Consider the following 16,086-nt stretch of genomic DNA (forward strand, 5'->3'; position numbering starts at 1 on the left):
CCAGCTGCGTGGTTGAGGTGGAGGAGAGCGCCAAGAGGGTTTGGAAGCGGTGCGGTGAGCTCCTGCGGGTCAGCCCCGGCGTTTCAGCCCAGCTCTCGGGGCAGGCACGGGGGAAGTGAGCGAACCAAAGCGGCAGCGACGTGGGGACGCCCAACGGAGCCTCGGGGCCGGGCCGTCAGCGTGAGGAAAGGAGCAGGGCTCCCCGGCTGCTCCCCGCGGCTGCTTTTCCTCCCCAGCGGTCGGCGGTGGCAGCAGGCACCAGGAGGAGACTTTGCGCTAACTCGCGAGCAAGCCAGGAAGGGCCCAGCCCTGCCTTTTTTTTTTTTTTTTGGCTGCTGGTATTTTGGGGTTATTCCCTGCGGGTAACTGGTTGTGTGCAGTGCTGCTCCCATGGGATCACCACCGGGCTGGGACGATTCCCGGCCGGGAGCTGCTGCCACCCCTGGGACTGATCCCTTCCTAAACCCACCCACGCTCCGAGCCTTAGCAGCGCCCCGTGGCCACGAGGTTCGCAGCTGAATTTTGCTCTAGGTGAAAAGTGCTTCCACGTGCTCGCTCTCAACCTCCTGCTCGCTAATTAGGGGACAGGTGGGGAAATCAGCATAGCTTACCTCTGTCTCCCCGCCCCGGTGTATTTTCTGCCTGAACAAATGGCAGTGGGAATGCAGCCCAGCTGCAGGGTATTTCCACCCTGGTAATTTACAGCAGTTGTGGTTACGCGATGTCGTTTGCATACAGCGGGGATAGTTCAATAGCCAACGTTTGGTATCTTCTAGAAGGCCGTGAGAAATGTCCTGTCACGTCCCGCGCGGGGATTATTTTTGTTAGGGGCTCGGCCAGCAGATGCCAGCCCCAAGGGTTTACGTTTCCATCACCTGGGAGCAGCAACGTGGGGAAAAAGTTGCCTTCCCTAACAGAGCTCTTCCTCTCTGAGCATCATCTGGAGAGGGGGAACTGGAAGGCGTTTTGGCTGGACGTTGCTTTGGGCTTTGTTTTAGGGAGATTTTCCCTGTTTTAACGCATGAGTTGCATTCCTCAGCTGATTCCGTGCTGTCTGACTGCCTGTCGCTAAATCAGCGTGGCGAGAGAAGGGAAAAGCTGAGCAGGAAATAAAGCGGTGAAAAACTCAAGATGCCTCCGGAGAGAAGATCTGTAAGAGAAGAGGAAACGGTACCAAAGGGGAACTGTCTTACTGGCCTCACCCTTACTTTTGAGGAAGATCGCCTCTGCTCAGCCTCTTCAGCCGCTTGCAGTAGGCTTCCTTGGAGTGAAGCGTCTCCCGCAGTCTGGCCGGGATTTAGTGCACCTGCCACACTTTGCTGGAGGGACCTTTTAGCCTGTGTTACGGGGCTCAGCAAGGCGGCAGAGCCTGCCGAGCTCATTAGGGTGCCGCTCATCAATTGTGGTCACTGCTGCAAAGGGCTCCGAGCCTGGCCGTAGCGACTCGCAGAGAAGTTTGTCCCTCGAGCTTCTCATTCCCCTGGGCCGTTCTCTACCGCTGCGTCCCAGGAGCACTTACACCACCTGCGGCGAGAGCTTCGGCCTCACTGCTTCAATCCTTTTTGTGTCAGACAGTCGAGATCGAGTCTGGCTGAGTGGTCTCGTCTGCAGCAGTTTTGTTGGGAACTTCCTACAAGCAGCAGGTGCTTGTGTCGTCCCAGCTCGGGGCGATGGCAGTGGCTGTCTCCAGAACTGGAGGCCACAAGTTTCCTTAAAATCATACCACGTGCCGCTGTGGCTGCAGTCAAGATGATGATGAGGTCCGAAGGCATTATTAGCAGTGTGTTCCCTCCTCCGTGCTTTCCTATTTCTTCTCAAATCATCAGTCCTGGCATAGAGCAGAGCTGCTGGGAAGAGAACAGTGCCAAGTCCGTGTGTCCTCCCAGGCCAGCAGTGGTGGGCTCTCAAAATCTTGGCAAAAGCACTCAGGAAAGGGAAAAGTTAAGGTAAGAATTAGGACTTGAACTCTCTTCCCTCCTCGTTCCATGCCTATCAGGTAGTAAAAAGCTGTACATGTTTGGGAGGTCGTTCTGGGCCATCTCCACCAGCTGTAGGGTACAGGCCCCCAGGCTTTCTTGCGGGTGCCAAAAACAGTTGGGCCTCGTTGTTTCCACACAGATCAGGGCTGCACCCTAGAAATTTTGGGCAAGAACAGCTCAGGCTCCTGGAGAGGGGAGGGAGAAGGCAGGCTCATAATTTGGGCTGCCTCTGGAGAAGGAAGGGCAAAAGCGTCCGCGCTGCCGTGTGCCTCGGGATGCTGATGGTACCGGGGTCTGAGAGCAGGCGGCAGCGAGCAGAAGAGCATTAAAGGATGACGTTGATGGATGGTCTCACAAAAGCTCCTCTTTTTCTTTTGCCCGGTGTCCTTCAAGGCCTCGATTCCTTGGTTTCTGCCTTCCCTGCTGAGCAAAGTCCACGTGGCACAGGCTGCGTTGCGAACGTCCGGCCCTTACAAACGAAACTGCCCTCGCTGGAAATGCAGAGAGCGCTGAACAGGGTGCTGAAAATGCTGCCACAACAGCAACAGCCCCGCGATTTCAGGTTCTCTAGGGTACAGAAGCAGTGTGTAAAAGGGGGAAAATATCAAATCGGCCTCGTTCTGCTGATTAGAACTTGTTTAAATACAACATGTGCACAACCTGTTCTTCAGTAGGCCGATATCAGCTGGGGAAGCCAGGCTGTTTTCCAGGCTTATCTGCTTTCTTATCGCCCTGTTGGTAGCAAGATCTGAATCCGGGGCTCCGTTTGACCTGTGCTTTAAGTACAGGAGAGAGCTCAGGGGATGGCACAGGAGAGCCTGCCTGGCACCGAGCTGCGAGCTGTGTACTCTGCGCGCTCGCTTATTGCATCCTTTCTAATGCTTATTGCTGGACTCTGATCTAATGCTGCTAATTCCCCACTTCATCTCTGCTTGTAAAGTGCCTCCTGCTATCTAGGAATATCGGTGCGCGCCTGCACCACCGTCAGGAGCAAACCAGGGCATTTCAGAATCGCTTGGGAAGTTAGCTCTCTGCGTCTCTCCTGAATTTATCGGTTTTCTTTGCATCTTCAGAGGGGGGGATGCTGCTTCAAACTCCAGGTCTCGCGTGTGGACAAAGCTCGGACTAAAATCCGCTGATAATAGCTGAGGTGGCAGAAAGTGACAGAGAAGCCTGCTGCACGCTTGCTGCCGCCTTTCTTTTTTTTCAGTCTGTTCAGTCCCTCTGTTGGATTTGGCTGGTTTATTCCCAGGCCTCTGCATCGCTGGACCCGGTGTGTGAAGAGGGCCGTACCTGGGTGAAGCCAGCCTGGGCTTCACGTTTTGGGAACGTTCCCTGACTAATTTATCTGTAGGGGGTGTTTTCTTGCCACTCTGCCATCCTTTTATGCATGACTTAGCTTCCCAGCCGACTGAAGAAGCCTTTGAAGTTAGATTGCAAATCGGCCGTCCCTTCCCCCCTCTGAAATAGGGAAACCAGAACAGCCATTGCTGGGGGAAGAGCTGGCCGTGTTACGTGGTTCCCCACTGTAGCACCTCTTCTTTTCCTCCTTCCTTTTCCCTACCTCCCCCCCGCCCCAAGAAACCCTTTTTTCCTCTGAATAAGATCTCCTTTAAGACTTAAGGGAAAAGGCCAGGGTCCCATGGGAAGGTAAATCCACCTTTAGGGCGTTTTATCCGTGATGAAACGTGAGCAGCCTCCCGGTTCTCCCACCGTCCTTAAAGCACTGCTGGATCTACTTGTGGTTTTAGCGTCGGAAAGCCCTGGAGGTGAGCGACGAGACCTTTTCCCTTTGGGAGCAGTGGCGCTCTGTGCTTCCCCACCTCCGTCCCTCCCTCCGTGCACTGAAAAGCCGCGCGGAGCTCCTGCCTCGCACGCTTCCAAAACCACCCCGCGCGGCTTCTCCCTATCTGTGGGATGGTCAAACGAGGGACCAGCCCCTGAGCTGCCACGTTGCGAGGCACAAACGAGCATTTCCTCACCCCCGTCCCTGTGTTTTGGGACTGACAGGCATTTCTGGGGGATTCACCTCTGTCCTCGTGTGCTTTGAGGCATCAACTTAAAGTTTCCTCTTGGCACCGGGGGGGGAAATAGGCATAAATTAGGCCGGTGTTTACAGTGCTGTTTGTTTGTGATGAGCACTTGAATGTTTTTGTTGCTTGTTTTACCTGTTGAGCAGCCTTGTAGGTGTGAGGAGGACAAATAAGCACCAGACCAAAACACAGGCTGAGGCAAGGGAGTGTGTGTCAGGTAGGGCATTGTCACTTCTTCAAGCCTGAATTCTCTTTTCCAAGCAGTGAGAGAGAATTTTGCAATCAGTAATAAAGAAACCCAAACACCCAAGTAACTTCTCAACCCCCCTGCAAGAAATCCTTGCTCCATTGCAGCCGTGTTGGTGCCTGTTTTTTGCAGGACACGGCGACGAGTCGTGCAATAGGATCACAGAATCGTTACCGTGTTCTGCTCTGCTTCGTTTGCAACCTTTGTCCGAGAGTCAGATTTGCAAAGAGCCGTACAAATGTACAGCTGTATAGAAATCGTGCTCTTCTGTTCTTGAGATAGCAACACATGTCGTGAAGGTATTTATAAGCGCTCATCTGTAATGTGCTAATCTTTTAATTTGCCTTTTCCTGAGCCGGGCATTTCATTACAGTGCGAGTACACCTGAAAGCTATCTCTGTCCCAATTAAAAGCTGCAGCGATCGTAATCGCACGCTCTGGCAGCGGCAGGAGGAGGCTGGGAGCTCCCTTTGCTGCCCAGAAGAGGAGGAAAGACGTGACTAACCAGCCCGGGGAGGAGGCAGCAGACAAACTTCAGCCTCGATGCAGGCTGCAGTGGTGTTGTGCTGGTCGGCGCGAGCTACCGCGGGCACTGATGGGGCACGGTCACCTGAACAAGCTCGGGAGCTCTCCTGGGAGCTGGCAGGCAGTGGTTTGCTCTGATTTTGCAGCTGGTGAAGCCCCTCGAGGGGATCTGCCCTCCCGCACACCGCCAGGGCAGCGCCGGCGCGGTGCCACCCTCGTGCGCGTTCCTGCAGAGGGAGATGCGTAATTACAGGGAGCCGAGCCCAAAATGTTCGTGCGGGTTGTAAGCACGGGGCCGAGTCCGTCTGGGTCACGCCTGACACCAAGAGGTGCGGGTGCTCAGCACAGCACCTCCGCCGTGCCGTCGTGCCCGATCCTGTGAGCTGAGGGCAGCTGGGAGGCACGGCTGCTGCTCGGTGCTGCGCCTGCGAGCCCTTCTCTAGCAAAAAGCAGGTTAAAGATGGGTAGAGCAATGCTCCCTGAAGCCCTCGCTCTGCTCCGGTACGTAGATTTTGGACAGCAAGAGGTATTTCACTGTGTTAGCAGTGTGAATGGTGGGATTCTCTGGGCCGAGCTTGAATAGGCTTAAATATGTTTTTTTAAAGGCGTTTTTCATTGGAATCACGCTGTTGAAGGAGGAGTTGCAGGTGACTGGTTTGCATCCTCAGGCTTCCCTTTTGTTCCAGACGATGCTGTAAGGAATGTCAGTGACAGGTTTGAAGTGTCTCGTTCTCTAATGCGTCCCGCAGGAGCCTGGCAGAGCGAGCGGCGCGTTACAGAGCGCGTGCTATTTCCACCCCGGGATCGCAGCGCGGTGAGCCGGGGCCGCGTCCTCGTCAGGCCGGCAGCACGGCGTGGGCTCGGCGCGGGGAGGCAGCCGGAGGGACCCAGAGCCTCTTCCCGGCGCTGTCAGCACTCGCTGTGTGACCCTGCTCAGTCCCCATCTCGCTGCCTCTCCCTCGCCTCCGGAGGGTTTTCCTTTCCCTGCTTTTTTGTGAGGATAAAGGCTGAGGCGCGCTTACTCGCGAATGTTTTTAGATCCTTGCATGGACTTAATCCAAAAGCAAGTGATGACTGTTTGACAGTCAGTAGGGTTATGAAAACTTTATTTCTCCAAGAACTGCTTCTGATTTTACATCTAGCTTTATTGAAAAGCTGCTGCTTAGCACGCCAAGTGGCAAAGATTGTCAGTGTGCAAGTATGCAGCTTCCGAAGTTTCAGGTTTAAGGAGTGATTTTTTTTTTTTTCCCCTCATGTATGGTTTCTGTGCGTGCAAGTTGCAGTAGGCGTACAGGTTTCCTTCTTCATGCAAGCCAGGGATGCTTCACTTTGTTATAGCTGATGACCTTGCATGGTGCTGAATGCCTCCGGTCCTGCGTTTCAGTGTTTTGGGGCGCCAGAGCTCGGCCAGGCTGCGTCAGTGATACAGGTTGCCCGCCTGGACTGCAGGTAACTTGGTGCCACTCAGAGTGTTTAAATGAAATCAGCTGCGAGCTGATGATATTCCAAACGCATTCTGAGTCCCGAGCAAGTTCTTATACCAGTGTCAGGGCCGGGAGAGAGCAGCTCCGCACACCTGCAGCAGCCAGCGCTGCCTGCAAATAGTAGGATGTAGTTTCTTTTTTCTGCAGGTATGAACGTTTGCTTGCTACGTGCCGGGTATTGCTCCGAGATAAGGCCCTTACCCTGCGTTCAGCGGCTCTCTGCCCTGCTCAGACCGAGCAGAAGCAGGACCTCAGGACGTTCCCTCCGTGTAACCGAGGCTGTGCCTGTGCCGCAACGCGCTGTGCCAGAGCCGAGGGTGGCAGGTAGCGTTTGGGTGAGCAGTGAATGAGGCCATTTGTAAGCAGTTACGCTGACTCGAGTCTCTCCCAACAAATCTGCATCATTAAAACACCTTTGGAAAAATGTGTCATGCATATAATTAAATACCTGTTTTGCTAACTCTTAATTTAATTAATGCAAAGTGAAGATGGCAGCACCAATTAATTTAGCTGGAAATGGCTTTTCTCTCAGTGGGCTGAAGGGAGGCTTTCTGGAGGCACGATACCGGCTGCCCTCAGAGGCGTGCAGGTGAACTCCAGGACTGACTGACACCATTTTTTGACAGTGATGGAAATGGCATCCCCAGAGCAGCACAGATGCCAGCTATCAGATCGCTTTTTTCCCCTGTAAACGCGAAGAGGGAAGGCAGCTAGAAGGCAGTTGCTCTGGGAGGAGAGCATAGCTGCTTTTCAGCCCTACCCTGAGAGGTATTTGGTAGCAGCCGCAGCAAATCCAGGTTCAGACAGGTGAACGAAAAGAAAACCGTGTAACAAGAGATATTTCTGTCTCCCCTTGATTTCTCTTTCTGTGCCTTTATCTGTCTCACTCAGTCGGTGCCCGTGTTTTTCCCCCTTAGATACAACTTTCCTCTAACTGCTCATCCGCTTTAAATATTAATTCTTCTTAACTTTCTTTAAAGACTTCCTTGTAGAGGATCTTCTTTTGGTTTGACCTCTTTGCTAACCTCATGTATTCCCTTTTTTTTCCCTGCCCTTTTGGTCTTTTTCTCCCTGCCGTTAAATCCCTTTCTCTTTCCCTTTCCACCTTGCTTGGGTTAAAACTGGAGCACAGATTGTGTTCGCTGTGCAAGCGCAGGTGAGCTGTCAGCCCCACGCCGCAGGAAGCAGGGAATCTGTCGTCGCTTCTTGCAGACCCAAATGAGCACCAGAAGAATTAAAAAATAAAAATAAAAAAAACCTTTCAGTCTTCCAGAAGTGCTCGCTGTTGCTTTAGCAGTTCTCGTTTCAGCTCGAGTGAAAATAAATGGGTGTATGAATGAAGAAAGGTAACGTGCACTGCAGCGTGGAGGCTGCCACCCCCTTAGCTTCAGGTCTGCTGCCCAGGCCAAATACGAAGCTGGCTTTGTCTGTCTTTGGTCTGAATGCTCCTGGCTTCCCATCCCGTGCTGACTTTTAGCCTTATCCAGCTTTTGGAAGCAGAGCCAGTGTTTTTAGCAGTGCCTTTGGTGTTCATTACTGACAGATGGGGTCTGTTTCGTGGGAAACTTGTTTACACCCTCTCCGGGCATCTGGTTTGCTCTTCCTTTGCTCCTTTCAGTGGAGCTGCGTTAGCTGAAGCCGCGGGATGTCCTTTCATTGCCCGCACCCTCGGCGTGGGACGTGACTGCAGCTGAGCAGCTGGGGAGGGGACGCGGGGTGTGAAACCCCAGACCTCTTAGCCAGCTGTGGGCAGCCCGAGGGGGAGATGACACAGCTCGGCTCTGGAAACACTCAAGCACGATGAGATATACTTCTTTTTTAGCTGTTTGTTTCAGGGATACAGAACAGCCCTGGGAGCACCTCCCTGGTGTACAGATGCACCAAAGCAGCTCAGCAGCTTCAGGAGAGCCCCGGCTCGTCCCGCGGGCAGCATTCGGTAGCACTCACTGCAGGGTTTGCCAGGCACCAGCTCCACTCCGTGCTTCCAGCTGTTCTGCAGGGGTAAACGGGGGTCTCCTGGTAGAGCTGAGAGGCAGGACGTCTTCAGAGGGGCATCTGCACTCAAACCCTGAGTTGCTTTTTGGGGTGACCGTGCGGAGCGCGGTGCACGAGCCCGTGGGCTCGCGCTGCAGCAGAGGAATGCAGGGAAGCCAGGCCGAGGGGAGGTGCTAGGACAGGAGGATTTGCAAAGCTGCTGCTGCAAGCGTTGTGCTCAGCCTGCTCTCTGGTGGTGGCTGCCGTAGCAGAGATGACCTTTGATAAAAATGTGAGGCATTTGGGTTGATCTGGGTAGCCGTGGCTGCTCAGCGCCGTACGGCTACAGCTCACAGCAGAGTCATCAACCCGGCTGCTCGTGCTTTTGTTTCCTTACCACTGTCCAAAATTGCTAGGTAAAATAGGAAATCACAGCAGAGAAGAAGAGAACTGCCGCCGAAGCTGTTTGCCAGCAGCTCTCCCTGTGCAGGCTCTCCAGCATCTGGTAAAGGCTGAGCTTCATTGCCCTTTTCTTTCGGATCAGGGAGACCGGTAGGAGGGCAGACATCAGCACCTGCTGGCACAAAACGTGGAAGAAACGAACATCTTTGGGATCTTCGTTCAGATTTGGCTGAAAACGGCCAACAGGTTCCAAAAAAACTATTGCCAGGACTGAGATACAGAGAGGCCCTTCAACATCACCACTTAATCGTGGGCTCGTTTCCTCAGCTGGGCTGGAACCCACGGTGCCCAGGAGAGCTTCTGCGCCGAGCAGCGCGGGGATGCTCTTCGTTTAGATCATCCGGGGGTGACATGCAACCGTTTGGGCTTTTTCGTGCGAGGCTGTGGGGAGGAAGGAAGTGCTTGGTACGTCGTGTGAAGGGTGCAGGCCCCGCACGCTTGTAGGGAGCCTGGGAGAGAAGGTCACGATGAGTGCTTCTGCTTTTCAGCCCTGGAAACAGCTGGGTGGTGGTTGCTGCCGCAGGACTGGCGGGTTTTTGCCATTTTCAGCTGGAACAAAAAAGGAAGAATGGGAGAAATAGTTTTACAGAAGGTAGCTTGGGACCCTGCCATCCCACTAGTAAAAGGTTAGCCCCGTTTGTGTCACCTAGATAAGCTGTTGGCGTGTTGGATACGTCTTCCAGTGGGATTTGGTTGGTGTATTTCATAACCGGCTTTGGTTTAACGGTACCCAAGGGATGTGGCGACCATCCGTGGGGTTTCTTGGTGCTGGAGACACCTTCAGGCTGAAGTGTCTGTCCGACATCACACACGGGTGTCACCGCTGGCTGTGTACCGAGGATGGAGCTGGTGGGGGGCCTCTCTTGTACGGGACCAAGTCGGGCAGCTTCGAGGCTCCAGGACGAGCAGATGCCCTTTGTTTTAATCTCATTTCCATCCTTTTGGTGGTGGAGGTGGCACATCATTTTTGCATTTTTTATAACTGTCTTTATTTCATGAGGCTAACATTCATTTTGCTTAGAAATATGACGTGCTGTGTCTTTGAATTCCAACATTTAAGGCTCTGAAGTTTAAAGGCAATTTAAGCAGATTCAGGCTCTTTTTTTCCAGCATGAATTGCTTTGGCCCGGTAGACAACTTTTGGTAGCAGCAGCCGTGTGGGAGTATTGTCTTCCCACAATTGGAGGTTAAGAGATGACAGCAGATGAGCCGGGGAGAATAATACAAAAACACGGACGTTCTTTGCGCGTGCTAAAAACTAAAGAAGCAGAGCTCGTGGTGCAATGCACCTGTCAGGGTTAGATGCAAATAGGAGGCAACGTACCTTGCAGTGAAAGGCGGTTGGACTGCGTGTGTGTCGCTGATCACGGGAGCAGTTCTTCCTCTTGCACAGAAGCCAAGGTTTTTGTTCGGTTGGTACTTATGCTCTTTTAGAGCGCTGCTACCTCTCTGCTTCCTGAGGTCTGACATGGAAGAGGAAAGCTTCAATAGGCACCAGCTGCTCAATGGGCCCTGGCTTTGCAGAGCGTCGCTCGCTTTCCTCCAATTCCAATTAAAACGTGGGTTAAACTTAGCCTTTGTTTGAAGCAGCCAGCGCTGCGGTGTTTAACGCAAAAGGAACGCGCTTCTCACCTTTCCTCTCTCTTTTGCCGCAGGGTCAGCATTCTTCGGGGGAGGACATGGAGATCTCCGACGACGAGATGAACCCCGCGCCCATCACCAGCGCGGAATGTGCCAAAACCATCGTGGTGAACTCCTCCGTCAGCAACACGGCCGTCATGGCCCCGTCGATCCCCCCCATGCCGCCGCCGGGATTCCCTCCTCTTCCTCCTCCTCCGCCCCCCCAGCCGGGCTTCCCGATGCCGCCGCCGCTCCCCCCGCCGCCGCCCCCCACTCACCCCGCTGTCACAGTCCCCCCGCCGCCTCTCCCTGCGCCCCCCGGGGTCCCCCCGCCTCATATCTTGCCTCCTCTCCCTCCGTTCCACCCCGGCATGTTCCCCGTCATGCAGGTGGATATGATAAGCGTCTTGGGCAACCAGTGGGGCGGCATGCCCATGTCCTTCCAGATGCAAACTCAGATGCTGAGCCGCATGATGCAGGCACAGAACACGTACCAGTACCCGCCTTTCATGGGGGGGCGGATGCAGTTCGTGAATCTTCCGCCCTACCGCCCCTTCTCGATGGGAGCAGCTCTTGGTCGTGGGCAGCAGTGGCCGCCGCTGCCCAAATTTGACCCCTCGGTTCCACCACCGGGCTACGAGCCGAAGAAGGAAGATCCCCACAAAGCCACCGTGGATGGAGTCCTCCTGGTCATCGTGAAGGAACTGAAGGCTATCATGAAAAGGGACCTGAACAGGAAGATGGTCGAAGTGGTAGCGTTTCGGGCATTTGATGACTGGTGGGACAAAAAGGAACGGCTGGCAAAGGTAGGCTCCCACCTGCGGTGTGCTGGGTCCTGGGGAGAGCTTTTCATGGTGCTTGTGGCCAGGGTGTGGGCAAGCAGGGGTCTGGGACTGAATTTAAAACCAAAACAAAACCTGAAATGTCACAGTAACTAGAATAGTAGCAAAAAATTAAGCCACAGAATAGCTGTGCTGTGAGAAACTCCGTTGCTCGAGGCTGCTGAAATTAATTGGGAGGTAGGTATGTCCCTCACCTGCCTCCACGCCTGCCCATGGGGCTGGTTTCAACCCCAGGTGGGTGGCAGGAGCAGCCCAGGAGCAGCAGACGTCAGCCCACAAGAAGGTGATGCTGCTGCTGCTGCAGGCGCCTGCCCCGGGACAGGTTAGCACCCGGGTATGAAACCTGGCTAATTTCTGTGGTGTCACTCCACGTGTCCAGGGATTTCATCAGAGCTTAGCCATCAGAGCAAACGTGGGCTGGGAATTTCGGTCCTTCCCGAGTGTCACTGCAGCTCTGCTGGGTGTCTCTGCAGGCTTGTCCTGCCAGGCGGGTTTGTGCACTCCTGTCAAAGCTGAGCTCCACCGAGCAGTAGTTGTAGGACAGGGACAGCTGCTCCTGAGACAGAGCGAGGGAAGAGAGCTTACAGCACACACCCGGGAGAGTCCTCTGCCGTGCTCCTTCTGGGAGAGCCTGCACAATTAAGGGAGCTTGCTGTTAAACTCTAAACGCCCAGCCCTATCCTGCTCCCATTCTTCTTTCCCTTTCCACTCTTTGTGCAGCAGTTCCAGGGCCTGAAATTTGAGAAGTTTAGCAGATTCTTTTTTTGCTGGTCTGGACCACTGGTGGCTGCCTCCAGGAAGGGGTTTGCAGGAGGAAATGACCCCAAGATCAGGAGGCAAACAGGCAAGGGCTTCTTACGTCTAAGAGGAAGCTGAACTTTAGCTCCCAAAAACACAAAGTCAGATGCAGCAGGAGTGCTTGAAGCCATGGAGCTGAAACGTTGCGTTTCCCACTCTGTGTGACAAGGTCCGTGAGTATTCCCAGTCCCCTGCCCTCCTCCCGCCTCCCCAGTGCTCGTACACGACAGCGATTAATTCAGGAGCTGAACGTTGGCCAAATACACGAGGAGTTCCAGGGATTAGTTAAGGCAGCAGCCTCGCATGAGTCGTCTGCTCCTTCCTCAGCCAATTTCCAGTGTGCCTCGGCCAGCGAACAGCTCTCGTTTAATATGCAGCGAATCTGACTCTGGCAGAAAAAACTAATGCTGTAGAAAGGGCCGCGCAGTCTTCACGGTGAGTGTTACAGAGAGTTGCTTTAAGAAAGAAGAAAAAAAGGAAAAGCACCACAACCTGAAGGTCCTTTCTGTTTCAGATGCGACTTTTCTGGGCAGCACCCTCACCACATGCTCTTGTAGCTGGTCGCGTGTTACCTCTAGTGCCTGGAGAGCTCCTGGGCTTTCCGGAGAGCTCGGTGATGCTGCTGCCTAGCAGCTGTTGTATGGCAGTGCCATTTGCTCTGGGTTAGAGCTGGCTGCTGTGCCGTGTGGCAGGAGACCCAGTCCTTCTCCACCCGACTAACGCGCAGGGCTGCTGCCTCCTACCAGTGGTGTGTGCTGACAGCTTCGGGGGAGGCCCCTGAGCTTCCAGGAGAGCGAGGGGACGGATCCCACAGGTAGCTGCAAAGCAGCAGCTGAAGAACCCAAGAAATTGTTTGGAACTCCTCAGTGAGGGAGCAGAATCAAGTCAAGGCAGGCCTTTGGAGGCTGCTCGGGCTCTTCTCTATCGCTCCGGCTGGATTTTGCACGTTCCTCCCTCACCTGGAATTCGCAGCCCTCGTTGGCCAGGGAAGCTGGCTGCTTTTGCCAAAGGAAAACAAAAGAGGAGAGGATTCAGCTTAAATGGTGCCTTCTTGTTCCTGGTGTCTCTTATGACCCCGGGCTCCTCGGTGGCACCTGGAGGTCGGTTCTCCACACACTTTGCCATCACTGGTTCTGCTAGAATGGACCAAGACCTCCAGGCACTGTTTGAGCTGAAAGGTTATCAGCACACAAATGACCCACCAAAAGCAGGCCCTGCATCCACATTTCCTCCCTCCTAACGATTTTAAGTGGAGCTCCTTATATAATTTTTCCTTACTGATTAATAGTAGTGAAAGAAACTGTATTATTTTCAGAGCTTTGCAAGTATAAATAAGACAGCATATGTGCTTGTTTACATCTTTTTTCTCTAAAAATAAACGAAGCAGATCTGTAGGGACAGCTATCTTTTAATATCTCCTGTCCTTGGCCCACCAGCTGCAGCAGCCCTCCTGTTACAGGAGATCAGAGCCGGTCTGTGGCAGCGCAGGAGCTCCACCGCATGCCAGGTCCTCCAGCAGGTGTGTCCCTCTGGTCAGAGGCTTCACAGGTCTGCTATCTCCCTCCTTGACCTTCCCCAAATGTAAGAGCAGGAAGCCTTGTGGGTCTTTTTGGTTTTTTTTCAGACTGCCCAACACTGTTCAGGGTTAGCAGGACAGTAAACAATTATCTACACGATGTCTGGCTGCCCCTCAACTTTCAGCAACGCACAAGGAGGCAGCACGCTTGTCACCTCCATGCCTCAGCTTCTCTCCTTTTTTCCTCCCTTTTCTGGCTGCTGTATTCCATCAAAGGAATTGCCTTGGCTGCTGACTGACTGCTAAAAAGTGTGGTGCTATAGGTGAAGGGTGGGAAAGCTCAAGGTAAGGCTGGTGTACTAGGTCAGGCGTGATGGAAAAATGTGGAGGAAGGATGCTGCCGGGAGCACGTTGCTAGGGAAGGCAGCACGTCCCGTGGGCCTCCTCTGCCTGAGCGGGGGGAAAACTTCCCCAAATCTAGTGCTGGGTTTAGGTTTGAATGCTTGAGTAAGGTGCTTTTAGCAGAGTACCAGGTACAACCAGCCCTCCCTGGCCGGGAAGGGCTGCCGCCCGGCTTCCCTGCTTGATATTCCCACTAGCCTTGTTCTTTATTAGCAGGAGAGCTGAGCTTAAGCTTCCTCTTCGGTGATTACAGTCAGCTTCAGCAAATTGGCTCTGTTAGTGTCGGTAAGAGAAAATGACTTTTAGGCAGTGTTGTACCACTGACTGATGCCAGTGAGCGCTGCCTCCAGTGCCCTTGGCTGAAGACGAGCGTGATGTGCTGCTGTGCGTGCCGCTGTATACGATGCTCTCCCTGCTCGCCCACCTCTCCAAGGCTGCAGGTGCTGAGCTCCTGCTCTTCCTGCACGCCCCAGCTCAGGTGACAAGGGTTTGTTGTGGCTGAGCAGAGATCAGGCTGTGTGTCCTTACTGTGGTTTGTAGCCCCTTAGGTGTTTCCCCTAAGTATTTTGTTTTTCCTGTTGCCCATGACTGGAGCCTTCTGACAGTTTTTGTGCACATAGACTGTGGTTGCTGACCAAACACAGGGTGCATGTGACTTCTGACTCGCTGTATTGTGCCTTACACTAAAAAGAAGAAAATATCCCCAACTAGAAGGTCTAAAGCTGCTTCTAGTTATGTTGGTTAGCAAGTGAAGGCAGATAACGCAGCTTCAGGCTCACTTGCCTGAGGCATGCTTGGGTTATTTGCGAGAGGTGTGTGCGTAGCTGCATTGCTCGTACAGCTGTGGTCAGACCAGGAGGGCTCCGGCAGCGGCTGGGAGCTCGGGGTTGATGGTGTACGAGGATGGTGGTATATCTCAGCTCCATGGCTTCCCTTCAGAGTTCAGGACACTTGTACAGTAGCTGCTCCTTGGCACTTGGTAGCTCCTGCCTGGGTGGAGGAATGTGTTCCCTCGGGTTGTCGAGTCCCAGGTTCCTGTCTGACCCTCTTCTTCCCCTTTCATCTCTCCCTGTTACTGCCTTTGCTTCCAGCATCTGTGCTGGATTCTTGGCTGTTCCAAAGGTGGCCACTGTGGTCCCCTTGCTGGGGAAACCTGAAATGAGCCACAGGGGCTAATGGGGACTGCTCATTTCCCTTGTCCTCTCTTGTGAAGTACATTGGCCTATGTTAAGCTGCATGCGAAGAAATTGAGATCATGTTTTAAAACACTCGGTGAAGAAAGCAAGAGTCCCTGCTTTGCTACTTGACGGCATGATGACTCCAAACGCAACATCACTTGGTGTCCCAAGCCACTGCTCCAAGAATCCCAGCAGGTTTGTCTTCAGCACTTGTAGTGCATTGTGCAGAGAACATAACTTGTTAAAATGCAAAGGGGAAAGAAAAGGCTTCTTGAAGATGGAAAGGTCTCGTTATCCAAGAGGAGCTTCTGCACCTTCTCCCTTTGAAGTGGTGTGGCGAAGTAGTGCATCTCCAGATGCCCTTGCCTTCAGAGAAACTGATGCCTGGGCAGGGGAGTGGTATTTCACAGACCTAAATGGCTTGTGGACTTTATGTGCTCCCCAGGAAACTTTTCCTCTTTTGAAGTGTATTTTTTTTTCTCTGTTGCAGGCATCTCTCACTCCAGTGAAGTCTGGAGGCGAACTGGAGGAGAAGCCAAAGCCGAAGGATCGAATCACATCTTGCCTCTTGGAGAACTGGAACAAAGGAGAAGGCCTGGGATATGAGGGGATTGGCTTGGGCATTGGGTTACGAGGGGCCATCCGATTGCCATCCTTCAAGGTAAAAACAAAGTTGTCTTCATTATTACTAACATTCCTTAAAGGAGTGTTAGGAGGATAGACCTAGTAGGTTTGTGTCCCAAAGCCTTACAGGCTGTTAGCCCCACTCTGTGTCCCTAAGGGGTTCCTTTCTGCAGCATCTCTTCCAACCCACCAATAAATATATCGTAAAAAGCAAGGATGCTCTTCCCCAGCCTTAGCTTTTCATCTGCCACTTGTGTGAGCTGTCGTTACAGATCTCTGCTCTGCAAGGTAAATGGGACATTTGCCCGTGTTAGGATGCAGCATTTCAGCGTGGTTGTAAAAATACGCTTATGTTAGTAGTGCTTTACACGGTTATTTCTTCGCTTAGAACTCTGTAAGCAG

General features: G+C 53.3%; 1 protein-coding gene across 1 annotated transcript in view; it reads left to right on the forward strand.

Moving 5' to 3' along the window:
- The window catches only part of SETD1B (SET domain containing 1B, histone lysine methyltransferase), a 49,637-nt gene that overhangs the window by 17,809 nt on the left and 15,742 nt on the right, over positions 1-16,086 (forward strand). The window contains exons 7-8 of the mRNA XM_050714231.1: positions 10,360-11,130; positions 15,551-15,721. Coding sequence (XP_050570188.1) covers positions 10,360-11,130; positions 15,551-15,721 — 942 coding nt within the window. The remainder of the gene's footprint in view (positions 1-10,359; positions 11,131-15,550; positions 15,722-16,086) is intronic.

The sequence above is a fragment of the Cygnus atratus genome, chromosome 17 (assembly GCF_013377495.2).
Source record: "Cygnus atratus isolate AKBS03 ecotype Queensland, Australia chromosome 17, CAtr_DNAZoo_HiC_assembly, whole genome shotgun sequence".
Classification (NCBI taxonomy): domain Eukaryota; kingdom Metazoa; phylum Chordata; class Aves; order Anseriformes; family Anatidae; genus Cygnus; species Cygnus atratus.